The sequence below is a fragment of the Muntiacus reevesi genome, chromosome 1, assembly GCF_963930625.1.
Source record: "Muntiacus reevesi chromosome 1, mMunRee1.1, whole genome shotgun sequence".
Lineage (NCBI taxonomy): Eukaryota > Metazoa > Chordata > Mammalia > Artiodactyla > Cervidae > Muntiacus > Muntiacus reevesi.
Window position 1 is genome coordinate 153478851 of NC_089249.1, and position 16400 is coordinate 153495250.

The 16400-nt window shown below is 42.7% G+C and overlaps 1 protein-coding gene and 1 pseudogene across 2 annotated transcripts in view; one reads left to right on the forward strand and one right to left on the reverse strand.

Annotated features, from left to right (window-relative positions):
- OSBPL9 (oxysterol binding protein like 9) overlaps positions 1-16400 on the reverse strand; it is a 165669-nt gene that overhangs the window by 129775 nt on the left and 19494 nt on the right. For both annotated transcript variants that reach the window (XM_065913286.1, XM_065913280.1), the window contains exon 2: positions 9087-9137. In XM_065913286.1, the coding sequence (XP_065769358.1) occupies positions 9087-9137 (51 nt within the window). The remainder of the gene's footprint in view (positions 1-9086; positions 9138-16400) is intronic.
- LOC136164305 (sterol regulatory element-binding protein cleavage-activating protein-like) lies at positions 1561-4614 on the forward strand (annotated as a pseudogene).

Genomic DNA, 16400 nt, shown 5'->3' on the forward strand with positions numbered 1-16400 from the left:
CACAATAAATAAATGAAGTACTCAGATTGGTGAAAAAAAAAAAGTCACATGGATTAACAGTTTCCAAAAACTCACAATACATTTAGTGATTACTTTGGTTATTCCTAAGGCCCTGCAGAATTCTTCAGAATCTGATATTCATCTCACCAATAGTAACAACAGTAACTATCGTTCATTAAGAACTGAAGTCCCAAATGTTGTGTCTGGATACTTTCTAATGTATCAGTTAATGTGATATTCATAATTACATGAGTAGGAGCCCATTCCAGAGGTAAAGGAAATAGAACTCAGAACTGAATAAATGAGTTCTCTGAAGTCACAACTAGTAAGTGGCAAATCTGGATTTGAATTCCATTTCATTTTTTACCTTTTCTTGTCTCTACCCCCACACTGCCTCTTTAATACTAACACTTCTCCATTTTTCATGTTACCTGGAAACACTGATGCTTTGCTTTTGGTTGAGTCCCAGAAGGGGGAAAAAAAAAAATCAGACTCCAGGACTCAACTGGCCATTGTACTTCTCCATCAAGGCAAGGGCACCATCTAGTGGCCACACTCAGACATTAACACAGTCAAAGGGAAAGGAAAAGGTTTTCCAAAGGTGCGTCTTCCTCCACTGGTTTTTCACTTCTTTGCATCAAGTTGGAGCATCTGCATTATTGACTCCTGTAGTCAAGAATAGGAGCCTGGTAACATTAAGGGCTGGACAGGGCTTTGGAATGAGACAGACCCAAGTTCAACCCCAGATCCACCATTTACTACCTGTGTGACTTTGGTGCTACTACAAGTAGTGTGAGTCTCAGTCTCCTTATTCGTAAAACGAAATAACACCACTGACCTGAGAGGATTATCATGGGGTATCAATGAAAATCTGGCAGCATAGTCACTGATCCAAAGAGCTTCCTCAGTAACTACTGGCTCCTTTCCCTATTCTTTCATGTAGCCTAAAACCACATGGGTGTTCTGCTTTTTTTCCCCAAGAAAACACATCCACACCTCTGGTGTTTAACTTCTTTTGTCTATAAACTATAGTAAAGGTAAACTCCCTAAAATATATTCCTATTTTTATAATTACATGAAATCAACAAGAAGCATTTTTTGAGTACCTACTTACAATGTGCCATGCATTTGTGACACTGGGTGTGAACTCACTAGTGGGCAGAGAAAACAGACTATTCAACATGTAATATCATGGAAAAGTCCTTTCATGGCTATAAGTGACAAATGGAAAAGGATCAAATCTGTTAGAAGGATGTGGGTCAGGAATGCTTCATGAAGAATCACCATTTGAAAAGTCTCTTAAAAGATGAGCCTGGTCACCATGTCCTGCCCGCCATCTGCCACTCACGGTGGGATACTGCTTCAAGAGCTTGCTTCAGACTTGTGTGTGCAGACAGTGTCCACTGTCAGGGCTGTCCAATATGTGCCAGGCTGATCCATGGTCACTTTCCAGGAGGGAAGCAGGGTGACTTCAGCTGAGGATGACCCTGACTGAAAGGCTGCATGAGAAGATATTTCAGGCCTGCTACAACCACAGGCGGTTCCATGAGTAACAGCCTCTACACCAGGAAGAGACTGGTCTCATACACCATCATCCTGATCCTCCAGCACTACCATGTCAAGTTTCTGGGCAGTCTGCGGGCCTCCCTGATGCTCCTGCACCCCAGTCCTAACTGGGCAGAGGGCCTGGTTCATGTGCACTCCAAGGAGGAGACTGGCATAGCTGAGCTCCTCCTCCTGTGACTACCTACATCAGGCCTACCTCTTCTTCACGTGCAAGGTACACAAGGCCAAGTCCAAATGGGGGCTGGCTCTGCCACCATGGTCACAGTACTCAGATCACTGCTCACATCTGTGGGGCTCTGCACACTCTTTGGCCTGATGCCCACCCTCAACTGTTGTGAGGTTTTCCCCTACCTTGCGGAGATCACTGGGCTAAAGAACGTGTTGGTGCTCACCAAATCAGCGGTCTCCACCCCAAAGGATCTCAAGATGAAGCTGTGCACTGCCCAAGGCCTAAGCAGAGAGAGCTGGTCCATCAGGAAAACCATGGTCACAAAACTGGGCATCATCCTCATTGGCTACTTCACCCTCATGCCTGCCACCCAGGAGTTTTTATTGCTCTGCCATTGTGGGCCTGGTGTCTGACTTATTCCTTCAAATGCTGTTTTTCAGCACTGTTCATTGACATTTGCTGGATAGAGCTGGCAGATCTGAACAAGTGGCTGCCCCCTGAGGCCTGACTGCCCCCAGCTAAGCCAGTGGCATGGCCAACACACCTTGAGCGGCAGTTGTCTGTCCACACCCCACACCATCACACTGCAACCATTCTCCTTTCAAATCCCACGGTTCCCCAAGAGGCTGCATGCAGTCTACTTCCTGGCCTGAACCCGTCTAACACAGCTCCTACCATGGCTGGCACTGTTGTCTTGACTGGTATCCTGGTGTACACAGACCTAGCTGCCCAGGTGACATAACAGGGCTCTCTGGGTGAGAGCACCCTGGCTCCCCTGCCTGTACCTGGTGATGTGGTGCCTGCCAGCCACCCAGATCCCACCATCTCCATCTTCCCACCTGACACCTCTAAGTCACCCAAGAACCAGACATGGCCGGGGGAGCTGCCCAGGCCCAATGGTCCATCTGAGGGTGTCCAAGACAGCCCAGCCCCAGAGTAACCTGGGGGCCTGAGGATGAGCAACATTGGAGGAAACTGTCCTTCGGCCACTAGCCAACACTCTTTAGCTACTACAACATCACACTGGCCCAGACGTACGTCAGCCTGCTGCCTGTCACACCCCCCGCCCCACACCCAAGGGAGGCCTCTGGAGGGGGAGCACCCTTAAGACACCCACAATCCCTGGCTTCCACCATGGCCTGGGCAGAATGGGCTCTGGGAGGCCAGCCTCGGGGGGGCCAGACACGGTGCATGCACACAGAGACATCACCCTGTACAATGTGGTGAGGCTCAGCGAGGCCTCGGGCATCATTGTGCTGCTGCTGCTCTGCCTGTACTGCATGCTCTGCCCGAGTAACTACAGGGAGCCCGGTGCGGGACCCTGGCCAGCCCATGGTATGGGGTGCTGGCCTGCAGTGACTACAGCTACAGGCCACCCGAGACGGAGATCGTGCCCCTGATGCTGCATGGGCACCTCATGGACATCGAGTCTCTGGCCAGCGATGGGATGCTGCTGGTGAGCTGTTGCTTGGCAGGCCACATGTGTGTATAGGATGCACACATCGGAGACGACCTCACCAGCATCCTGCGCCCAGGTGGGCGGCACCATGACAGTGGTGCTGTCAATGTGTTGGGGGCTCAGGAGAGCTGGGAACGGCTGTCAGACAGCAGGAAGAAGGGCTAGAATGGCCTGGGGACAGCCCTCCACTACAGCACCATCACAGGGGCCTCCGCTGCCTCCCTTCTTTGGGGATCTGTCAGACCTCACCTGTTTGATCAACACCAACTTCTCAGCATAGCTGCAGCTCCCAGAGCTAACTCAGCCTGAGTCCTAGCGCTGGGTGGGCTCCCGCCCTGCTCAGGACTCCCCAGGCAATGATTTCAGCCGCCTGGTGCAGCCAGTGTACTAGGAAGAGATTCAGAATGGTTCCTGTCCACACACCAGCCCAGCACCCACCGTGCCCCAGGCCCCTGAGGATGAGGGAGGCACTCCTCTCAGAGAGAGCTTCCCTTTCCTCACCTGGTCCCCAGCACAGACGGCTCCATGTGGAACCTGGAGCTTCAGGGCAATCCTGTCGTGGTGGGTGGAGCAGGGGTCAGCTGGAAGTGGGGGAGGCCACTGAGGGCACTCTGCACTGCAGCAGCGAGGAGGTCTCCTCCGGCAACATAGAGACAAAAGGATTGGCTGCCCAGCTCAATAGTTCTTGACTTCTCCTCGGAGACTCACACGTGCCCTCAGCTTCCTGCAGTTCCGAGGGGCTCCAGGGCAGGGCAGTCCCCTGAATTCCCCATGGACAGCAGCAGGGACACAGTGGCATTGACCCACAGTGCCCTGTGCAACCAGAAGCCCGTCACAGCCTGGGGGCAGGTGCCAGGCACCGTGTGACTGGGAGCCAGGACCACACATTGAGGGTGATCGGTCTGGAGGACTCAGGCTGCCTCTTCACTCTGCAGAGGCACTCAGAGGCCATCATGACTATGTACACTGACCAGACCACAGTGTTAGTCAGGGGAAGGTAAGATGGGGCCATGCGACTGTGGGATGTGTTGACTGGCAGCCAGGTCAGCCACACGTTCACTCACTGTGGAAATGCCACCTCCCTCCCCTACACCACCTCCTGTGTCACCAGCTGTGGTCTAGATGACCTCATCAGGATCTGGGACTGCATCATAGGCTTCAAGCTCTACTCCATTCACCAAGACCTGGGTTGTGGTGCAAGTGTCATCTCAGACAACCTGCTGGTGACCAGCAGCCAGGCTACGCTTGCTTTACGGATCTAAACCATGGGGACCTGTTACAGACAGTCTACCTGGGGAAGAAGAGTGAGGCCCAGCCGGCCTGCCAGATCCTGTTGCTGAACAACACTACCATTGCTTACAACTTTGGCAGCAAGTTTAGCCGAGCGTATGTGCTCTCTGTGCTGGAGAAACTGGACTGAGGGTGGGCCTCCCTGCCCATCTGGCTGGGGTGCTCTATGGGGCAATGCACTGGACCTGAGGAGAAGACCTGGCGTGTCTTTGGGAAGCTGCCTGTGAACTGTGCTGTCCTGCCTCATGATTGTAATATTAAACTTTAAAAAAAAAAAAAGGATGAGCTCACCAGATAAGGGCATAGAATACTCCTGACATAGAAAAACACATGACACAAGGTTGAAGAAACTGTGGTGTGGTTAGAACACAGGATAGGATGGATGAATAGGCAGGAAGAGATCTGTGAGAGCTTGTTATGTTCCTTTGGAATCTAGATGATAGATGCATTATCACCACCACCACTACCATCATCGCTCACAGCAGTTATCACTGCACGTGTACGATTTGCCAAACTCTGTACATATGTAAGTGCTAAACCTCACAATCTTACAAGTTATATGTTATCTTCACAGAAGTTAAAAATTTTGCTCAAAGGCACAGAGTCTGTAAGGGGTGTAGCTAAATGAGATTCAGCTCCAGGTCTCTCTGATTCTGGACTTCTCTGGTGGCCCAGATGGTAAAGCATCTGTCTACAATGTGGAAGACCCGGGTTTGATCTCTGGGTGGGGAAGATCTCCTGAAGAAGGAAATGGCAACCCACTCCAGTATTCTGGCCTGGAAAATCCCATAGATGGAGGAGACTGGTAGGCTACAGTCCATGGGGTCACAAAGAGTTGGACTTTGAAGCGACTTCACTTCACTCTCTGATTCTACCACACCAGTGGTCCCAAACTTGGCTGTACAATGCAATCACCTGGAGAAACTGTTTAAAAATAAAAGGTTCCAGACCCAGTTCTAAAACAGTATATCGCTAGAGAGTGGAACTTGGAAATCTATATTGCAAACAAACTCTCCAGATGTTTCCTAAATAGAAAGCCAAATGGCAGTTCAGCTTCTTGAAAATAACACAAAGGGCTTTTTAAAACACACATACACCACACACACATACATGACACACACACACACACCCTAATTAAAAGCCTAATTAAGTGTGTAATCCTCACAAAATTCTGCAAGAGTATTATAATCCCCACTTAAAAGAAGAGAAAAGTTAAGGTCAGGAGAATTACAGATTGCTTCCCTCTTCCAGTCAACAAAGCAAAGAGCAAAAATAAGATTCAAACACAGGTATAGCGAGCTCTTCTCAGTCATGCTGTGTGGTAGAATTCTAAAATACCACCCCGCCCAATGACCCCTGTTTTCTCCCCTCCCCTTTGAGTGTGAGTGGAAACTGTAAATATGATGAGAAGTTACTGCAAGGATTATGTTTCAGGATGAGTAATCACTGAAGTGATTACAGGGCAAAAGGGAGATTATCTGGTGGGTGTAACCTATTCTAATCATATAAGACCTTTTAAAAGCAGAGTATTTTCTGCAGCTAGTAACAAAAAGGAGAAGTCAGAGAGGCTTAAAACACTAAAAGAATTCCATGCACCATGCTAACTTGAAGATGGAGGGCCACAGGACAAGGAGTATGTATAGCCTCTAGAAGTTAAGAGCAGATCTCAAGCTGACAGCCGGCAAGAAAATGAGGGCCTTGGTCCTTTCACCACAAAAAGCTGAATTCTTCCAACAACCTGAATGAACCTGGAAGCAGACTCTCCCCTTGTAGTCCTCCAGAGCCTCCAGATAAGAGCCCAGCTTGGCTAACATGATTTCAACAAGGAGAGAACCTTTCTAAGATGTTTGATCTACAGAACTGTAGAAATATACCATGGGGTTTTTTTAATTGTGGTAAAGTACACATAACATAAAATTTGCCATTTTAATATTTTTAAGAACATTCACATTGTTGTACAAAAATCCTAACTATCCATTTCCAGAACTTTTTCATCTTCTCAAACTGGAAACTCTGTATCCATTAAACAAGAAATCTCTAATCCTCCTAGCCTCAACCCCTGGAAACCACCATTCTATTTTCTGTTTCCATGAATTTGACAACTCTAGGTACCTCATATAAGTAGAATCAAACAGTATGTGTCACTTTGTGACTCACTTAATTCATGTAGCAAATGCCCTTAAAGTTCATCCATTTTGTAGCATGTGTCAGAACTTCCTTTCTTTTTAAGACTAAACACTATTCCATTGTTACGGATATTTCACATTTGTTTATCCATTCATCCATCAAATGGACACTAGGGCTGCTTCCATGTCTAGACTATTGTGAGTAACGCTTTTGCAAACAGCACCTATGTATACAAATATCCAGTCAAGGCTGTGCTTTCAATTCTTTTGGGTATATACAGACATTTATATATATAAATGAGTGTTGTTTTAAGTCCATTATTATGAACATTGAGTAAGTAAAAGGAAATAATCAATCCTTTATTTATCCTATTTGAATTGTAGTACTGGGTAACCAAATAACTGATGAAGTGTTTCCTTATATAATTATTTCTGATAAAAAGTAAAAAAAAAAAAGATAAAATATCATAATTTTGCAAATGGATCTAAGTATTACATCAACAGTTGGTAATATCTGGGAGTTCCCTGGTGGTCTAGCGGTTAACACTCAGCAACTTTCAGTGTTGTGACCTAAATTTAATCTCTGGTTAGGGGACTGACATCCTGCAGCCAAAAAAAAAAGTCACTAATACCAATGACGAGCAAAAACCAGACATTGCCTCCTAATAAAAGAACACAACACCGCCTAAAGTCTTGCCAAAAGGATCAAACCTAAATCTGACTCAGTCTCTGGATCAGCTGCCAATATGTAGGAAAAGCAGAGACAGAGGAACATGCTGAACTGCACCAGTATGCAATCGATAAAACCTACACTATGGAAAACTCCTACAGGTCAAAGGGTCTGGAGTCTTCAACAGATAGTTGCAAACAAAAAATATCAATTTTTTAAAATGGGCAAGATAAAATGTAGAATTTAGGAAGGCAAATCCAAGAAGTGGCTCCTATAAAACAAGAGTGGTTATTTTAGGAGACAGGGAGAGGGCTGCAGTTTGAATGGGACACACAGACAGGCTTCCACAGTAACTGGCCAAATTCTACTTCTTAACCTACAAGGTAGTCACAAGGTTTAATAAATAGTTAAGCTATATTTAAAAGAAAAAAATTGTCTATTAAATGTAACAATCCAGACTGTCTCACTATAGCTCTGCCAAAGTCTCACTATTGAGTCTACCTTAAGCCAAGAAAGCAGTTAATACCAGACTGAGCGGTGACTGAGGTCAATAACAAGTGCTTAGAAAAGCAATTAAACCAAGAAGGCAAAAGCAAAACCCAAAGGAAAGGGGAAAAAATAGCCAACAGTACAATAAGCTGAATTTTCAAAAATCTTTATGCTGTCATATATACACCATCTGTTCAAAACAAGCCTGTCTCATTTCCCTCCTGCAAATTCACCATATTTAACTCCTATCTCAGTGTCAAAATTTTTCCATTAGAATTTGATTTCTTTCTCAAAGTTATCTCCCATTTCTACCAATAACCTAATGCTAATAATGCTAACGCTAATCATATATTTATGAAATATATTTACATCTTCAAAAGTAAGGGTGCAGAAAAAAAGATGGCAGAAAGAAAGCAACAGGAATCCGAAAGAAGAAAATGCCACTAGAAGCTGATTTACCTATTAATAGTTACGACAGAGATAGGCTCTTCTTTAGATACAGCTGAGTACTAGAAACTATATCCCCAACCATGCATTCCTCCTTGTCTTTAGCTATTCAGACAGTGGTGGAAACTGAACAGGAAATAAAAAACAGTTTGAAGCTATAGGCCTGTACTGTCCAATAACGTAGCCCTGAGTCACATGTGGCTTTAGGGCACCTGAAATGCAGCTGATCTGAACCAAGATGTGCCATAAGTACAAAAGACAGAGTGAATTCCAAAGACATAGTATGAAAAAAAAGAATGTAAAATATCTCAATAATTTTTTTATTGATTGCATGTTCAAATAATATTCTGGATATACTGGCATAAACAAAATATATCATTAAAATTAATTTCACCTGCTTTTTGCTTTTTAAATGTGACACAACAGAAATTTTAAATTATATATGTTGCTCACATTATATTTCTAAGGGACATAACTGCTACAACACCCATTATTTAATAGCGTTGAACAGAAAGGAATTAAGCAGCTGAAAGTGGGGATTTCCCAGAGTTTTTCCTACTGCTTACTCTATTGCCAACACTACAACTCATTTAATTTCCAGCCCCTGTCCCTGGACAGAAAACAGAGATTTAAAAAATCAGTAGGTGCATCAAGTCATGTATACAACATTAAATTAATGGGTCAAAAGAACTAACTATAGCCCTGGTTCTGGAGTTAACCTGGAGAAGTTGTTTTTCCTCTGAGTCTTAAACTTGTCTGCCCCAACAATTAAGTGAGGGAGTTAAACTAAATTTAGACTCCCATGAATCTGTCAAAATAGTTTTTTCTTTCTGTCAAAATTGGTTTTCATAAAAATGAATAAATACTCACTCTGAGTCTAACACATCCTCTGCGAGAGCCTCTCATCATTTTGTCCTTGGACTAAAAGAAAAACAAAAACATTAAATGAATAAAAGATAAACAGACTTTTTAGAATCATCTAGGGATAAAGAGATAAATTTTATAGTAAGATTCCTCCCTTTTCCCCATTCCTGTCCCACCCTACCCAGCCATCACTTAAAGACAGGAATTAGCAAATTTACAATGTTTTATCCTGTGCTTGGTCACTCAGTCATGTTCAATCTGCAACCCCATGGACTGTAGCCAACTAAATTCCTCTGTCCATGGGATTCTCCAGGCAAGAATACTGGAGTGGGCTGCCATGCCCTCCTCCAGAGGATCTTCCCAACCCAGGGATCGAACCCAGGTCTCCCACATTGCAGGCAGATTCTGAGACATCAGGGAAGTAGTTTATACAAATAAAACTAATCACAGAATTTTATGTGTACCTTAAACATAGCATATATTACACTATATTTTCATTTTTCCTTCATATCCTTTAACTCTCAACTAAAATGTCTCCCATATTTCAGTGAGTTTGAGAGTCACCTGAAAGGTGACAAATTATCTGGGGGTTTAAGAATCACTCCCAGATGATTCTGACTCAAGCAAACAGAGAACACATTTTGAGAAAAACTGCTTTAACTTTGTCTTTGCAGGTCCCCAGATGGGTCCCCTTCGACTGTCACTCATCAAGTGCCCTAACTCTCTGTCCGATTAGAATTCCCACCCCTGGACTCCTAGAGTCTCTTGTATGTTTCCCAATCCTGGCATGTACCACCTTGTGCTATAGAGGCTGGTTACTTGTCTGACTCACCCACAAGACTGCAAATTCCTTAGGGGGTAGAAATTGTATCTGACTTATGCTTCAGAACAGTGTCTGGCACACAGTAGGTGTTCAAAAAATACTTACTGATAAAACATTTTTATCCTTTGTTTCTGATGCTAGACTGAGCTAAGCAAAGACTGTTCTGAACAATAAGCCCCATGTTGACATTCAGTAAATATTCCTAGAATTAACTTAGTCATGTGTAAAAAATAAAGTAAAATCTCAAACAACTAAAGCTTTAAAAATATTTAATACCTCAACAACTGGTATTTTTTCCACTATGTGACAAAGAAGTAAAACAAGCCAATATCATGGAGCTACGTTTTTGAAGAAAATTGTCCCATTTTAAACCACAGATGCCCTACATCCATTGTACTGAGCCACAGGCAAACTTCCAGCTACAAGATAACTATATCTCGGGGATTTCATATACAGCACAATGACTACAGTCAACAATACATACTGAATACTCAAAAGTGGCTAAATGAGCAGGTCTTAAAAGTTCTCATTACAAAACAAAAGGTAACTATAAGAGGTGATAGTGGTTGTGTTATTCAATCTTATTGTAGTAATCACTTCACAATATATATGTATATCAAAACATCACATTGTACACCTTAAATAATGTTACATGTCAATTATACCTCAATAAAGCTGAAAAAGTAAATTTAATAATTTCTCAGAGATGTTTGCATGCCTGTACACAAAGATCTGCCTTATCCTTCTCACTGCAACATGCTGTTAACATAGGCTATGTCATTGCTTTCGCTGACTGTAAGCTTATCAATGGAACAACATTACAATAAATCAAAGCAAACTTTCTTCAAAAATAAAAAAACAAAAAAAAAGAATAAAAAAATAAAGTAAAAAATAAAAAAACGAAACAAAAAAGCACAGTACTGAGCTATAGAAATTCATGTTCAGAAATTACTGAAATACTGTAGGGTCTTCTTGCAAGTATAAGCACGACTCATACATTTTATAAAAAATTCTCAACATTAAGCAGGGTTAAAATGAGTTCTTTACTAAAAAACAACTGGCAAAAACACAGTTGACAAAAACATTCCCTAAGCATTTAATAGCCCTTTTACTGTACCCTATATTTATCTTCCCTCCAACAGTGTCATGGCAAAACACAAAAATAATAATTAGGTTTTAAAATACCCAATGAGAGTTAGAATGCAACTCAAACAAGATAACAAACATCCTTGATTCTCTTCCATTTTTAAAAATCAGACTATAGTAGATAAAAAAAGGGCAAGACGGGGCAATAAATCAGAAAACACTGAAAGAAATAAGTAAAAATAATTACAACAAACCTAACTAGGAAACAATCAGACAAATTCAGAATGTGGGACATCCTATAAAATAATTGGCCTAGACTATTTTAAAATGTAAAAAAAAAAAAAAAAAAAGACTAGCACATAAACAGTTGTAAAAATAAATTAATTAAAAGGAGCAAAAATAAATTATGTGCATAAAGGCAGAAAGTACTGTGAACAGAATGCTCCCTGCCATTGAAAAAGATCAAGGAAAGCAACAGAGACGTGATCAGGTCTCAAGCTTTAACCTGGGACTTAAAAAAAAAAAAGAATTCTGATTAGAGAGAGAAGGTAGGCAAAGAGGGTATTCCAAGCAAGGTGACAACATCAGCAAAGGAACAGGTACAGAAAACCTTACACATGAGGCCTTCACAGAAGTGTAGACTGAGAGCCCAAGCACAGAGTGTGGAGAGAGAGGTGGAGAGATGAAGTGAATAGGAAATGTGGGGACCAGGTCCTGCAGGGGGGTCTGAAAGAAACAGTGAGTAGTTACGGAAATTAAACTTCAATAGTTAATGGAGAGCTAAAGGTTTACGAACATTCTCAAGGGTATGTTATAGAAAAACAGAAAAAGTTAAATATGAGAACTTGAGGAAAAGGGCTGATGGTGACTGATGACACAGCAAAAGCAGCAGCAGACTCTCACTCACTGATGACCTCCATGTGACACGCACTTTATACACAAGAAACCTCACAAGACCTTGCATTGGTGAGAGTTATTCACATAAATGAAGGTGACACCAGGGAGATCAAGTAAATTACCCAATTAAATTACATGTGTAAAATATAGCGGTTTGATGCAGCCGACACAGTTTGGAATGGCTGCCCCACCAATCATTCTCCCACATCACGCCTGTGCTGATACCCTTGACTCCTCCTCCTTCTCCTCAATGACGCAGAGCCCTCTCCCTCATTTTCTTGCCACTCAGCTCCAATGTGAGCCCAAAGAGAAGCTGGTATGACTAAGTCCCCCTAGGCACAGTGAGTGCTGAGGGGTGGTTATCTGACCAAGCTGGCCAATCACAGGGCCCACGGCCTCAGGGACAAGGCAGGATGGAGTCCTTTCACAGGAGTTTTTCTACTGGGGTTGACAGAAGAGTTCCTTCCTACATGTTCTTGAAGCTTAAGAACAGTTGCCACAGGTCTTATGCCCTTTACATGAAGGAAGCAATAACTAAAGCATACACGCTGAGAGGAGAGGAGAGAGGCAGAAAGTTCTAGCTGCAAGTGATCTCCAGCTACCCTCTGATCTGAAGCAAACCTGCCAATGCTATTCACTAAAGAGAAGGGGGTTTTGTTTTGGAAGTTTGGGGGGGGGGGGGCGGTATTTTTGTTTTTGATGCTCTTATTGTCTTTCTTTTTTCTTTTTTCACAAATACAAGTAGTGATAAGAGAAAGATAGAGCCAACAAACATAACCCCAACACCAGTTATCTTCCTACCAGGTGCTATGCTAACAATGTTCTCAAGCTTAGTAACAAAAGTATTTTCTAGCAAGTTGGCACAAACATGCCTCCAAGCCTCCAAGGCTCAGCACCTTGAGAGGATCACTCAGAAAACAGATGCTAAAATCTTTTCAGCGATTTAAGAAAACAGAATCCCCCATGAAGCAGAAAGATACAGGGGTGACATGTTCTACTTCTAAGAGGCTCCAGGACTAACAAAGATTGGTGGATTTGGTGGCTGGATTTGCTGGTTTCTTATATCTTACTAATGCAAGAGCAGTGGATACTGTTACAACAAGCCACGCAATCAAAAATAACTTTTTCGACTTTGTTGGTGATCCAGGGACTAAGACTCTGGACTCCCAATGCAGGGGGCCTGGGTTCAATTCCTAGTCAGGAAACTAGATCCCACATGCTGCATCTGAATGATCCCACATGCCTCAACAGAGATCAATGACCCCACGTTCTGCACTAAGACTCAGCCACCCCCAAAGAAATAATTTATATTAATCCTTAGATAACCCCAAGCTATTGATTCAGATTACAATTTGTATTAAAATTTCAAAGTAAATTACCACAAATATAATATAAAGGTGCCTATCACAGGCCTATCCTCCAATATCCATTCTCTTCTTCCTTTCAGTATTAACATCCTCCACCCCAAATTTTAACTTATACGCAGAGTACATCATGCGAAATGCCGGGCTAGATGAAGCACAAGCTGGAATCAAGATTGCCAGGAGAAATATCAATAACCTCAGATATGCAGACGACAGCACCCTTATGGCACAAAGTGAAGAACTATAGAGCCACCTGATGAAAGTAAAAGAGGAGAGTGAAAAAGGTGGCTTAAAACTCAACATTCAAAAAACGAAGATCATGTCATCCAGTCCCATCGCTTCATGGCAAACAGATGGGGAAACAATGCAAACAGTGAGAGACTTTATTTTTCTGGGCTTCAAAATCACTGCAGATGGTGACGGCAGCCATGAAATTAAAAGACGCTTCCTCTTTGGAAGAAAAGCTATGACCAACCTAGACAGCATATTAAAAAGCAGAGACATTACTTTACCGACAAAGGTCTGTCTAGTCAAGGCTATGGTTTTTCCAGTAATCATGTATGGATGTGAGAGTTGGACCATAAAGAAAGCTGAGTGCTGAAGAATGGATGCTTTTGAACTGTGGTGTTAGAGAAGACTCTTGAGAGTCCCCTGTACTGCAAGGAGATCAAACCAATCAATCCTAACGGAAATCAGTCCTGACTACTCATTGGAAGGACTGATGCTGAAGCTGAAACTCCAATACTTTAGCCACTTGATGTGAAGAACTGACTCCTTGGAAAAGACTCTGAAGCTGGGAAAGACTGAAGGCAGGAGGAGAAGGGGCTGACACGAGGATGAGATAAGTTGGATGGCATCATGAATTTGAGCAAGCTCAATGGACATGAATTTGAGCAAGCTCCAGGAGTTGGTGATGGACAGGGAACCCTGGCACGCTGCAGTCCATGGGGTTGCAAAGAATCGAACATGACCGAGCAACTGAACTGAACCCCAAATTTTAACTGAACACGTGGTTCCCCTGCTGGCTATTACATTTCAAGCCTCTTGCAGCTAGCTCTATGCTGTATCTAGGTATAGGCCAGTAGGCAGTGAACAGAAGCAATGTGCAACAGATTGTGCCTTTCAAAAGAAACTGCTTGAAAAGAAGTTATTTGCAAATGTAATTTAACATTATCCAGGACTGATAATGAAAAGTGAAACTGTTAGTCACTCAGTTGTGTCCAACTCTTTGTGACCTCATGGACCACATGAGGTCACGCCAGGGCCAGGTTCCGCTGTCCATGGAATTCTCCAAGTAAGAATACTGGATTATAGGAAAATAAAATAAAATATTAAAAAAAAAAAAAAAAAAAAAAAGAGAGAGAGAGAGAGAAAACACTGGAGTAGGCAGCCATTCCCTTCTCCAGGGGAACTTCCCAACCCAGGGATCAGACCCAGGTCTCCTGCACTGCAGGCAGATTCTCTACCATCTGAGCCACCAGGGAAGCCCTGGGACTGACATATGTTAAGCCACACAACAAGCATCAATAAATTTAAAAGGACATAAAGAAAACAAAGTTTGTTGTTTGACCAAAACAGATTAAAAGGGGCACTCAGTAACAGAAGGAAATTTGGGAAGTCCACAAATAGGTAGAAGTTAAATGATACTCCTAAACAACTAATGGCTCAAAGAAAAAACAACAAGGGAAACTTGAAAATACTTCAGATGAATGAAAATCAATATTCATTATTATTGAGGAATATTCCCCATCATTCACCCCTCAAGTTTTACACTACAGATAACTCCCACATCTCCCATTCCTCATTACAGAAGGCCTCAGTTGAGCAGCAGTAGATGGCACTAGTGGTAAAGAACCTGCCTGCCAATGCAGGAGACGTAAGAGATGCAGGTTCGATCCCTGGGTTGGGAAGATCCCCTGCAGGAGGGCATGGCAACCCACTCCAGTATTTCTGCCTGGAGAATCCTCATGGACAGAGGGGCCTGGCAGATTACAGTCCACAGGGTCACAGAGTCAGATACGACTGAAGCGACTTAGCACATATACACGCACATACTACAGAGACTTTGTTGTTGTTTAGTCACTAAGTTCTGTCTGACTCTTTGCAACTCCATAGACTGCAGTACGTCTGTCCTTCTCCCCTGCTCTTCACTATCTCCCAGAGTTTGCTCAGATTCATGTCCATTTAATCGGTGATGCTATCTATCTATCTCATCCTCTGCCACCCCCTTCTCCTCTTGCCCTTAATCCTTCCCAGCATCAGGGTCTTTTCCAGTGAGCTGGCTCTTCACATCAGGTGGATAGAGCTTTAGGAAAATATACAGAATCAGTATACAAGGGGACCATGATGTCTGGGGTCTTTCCAAGATCCTGGAAGATGACTGCCTCCCTTTAAAGAAAACAGACACAGAACAGAGATATATACAAGATCATCTTTAAGAACTGGAACAGCCTGGAGGTAATTATAATAATTATGACATTATACTAAGTATAGAAAGTATTAATAGTAATAGAACTACAGTAGGCAGCTCAGAACTAGAACCAGAAAGTCAGAAGTTTTGCTGACCAAGAGATTAGATCTGTTCTTGTAATAGGTATGTCTCTAATACAGAGATATTGCATCTTGATACCAAAGCCTGATGACATTAAATATCTATACACCTTTGGCCTGCTTCTGCATATAAATTTGGCATCCTATATAGCTTGCTTTCAGAGACTGTATGAATTAATGTACGAATCAGATAGCCTAAATATGCAGTCTCCTTAACAATTATATTTCTTGTTATGAATTAACAAATTTGAATATTAATTTATGCAATAGTGACCACAACATACATACATTTAATGAATATTATTACATGTTAAACACTGTCATAAACTATAGTTTTTTGTTAACATTTACTGAACTCTGAGATCTGATACACAGAGTACCTGATGAACTATGGACAGAGGTTCATGACATTGTACAGGAGACAGGGATCAAGACCATCCCTGAGAAAAAAAAATGCAAAAAAGCAAAATGGCTGTCTGAGGCCTTAAAAATAGCTGTGAAAAGAAGAGAAGCAAAAAGCAAAGGAGAAAAGAAAAGATATTCCCATTTGAATGCAGAGTTCCAAAGAATAGCAAGCAGAGATTAAGAAAGCCTTCCTCA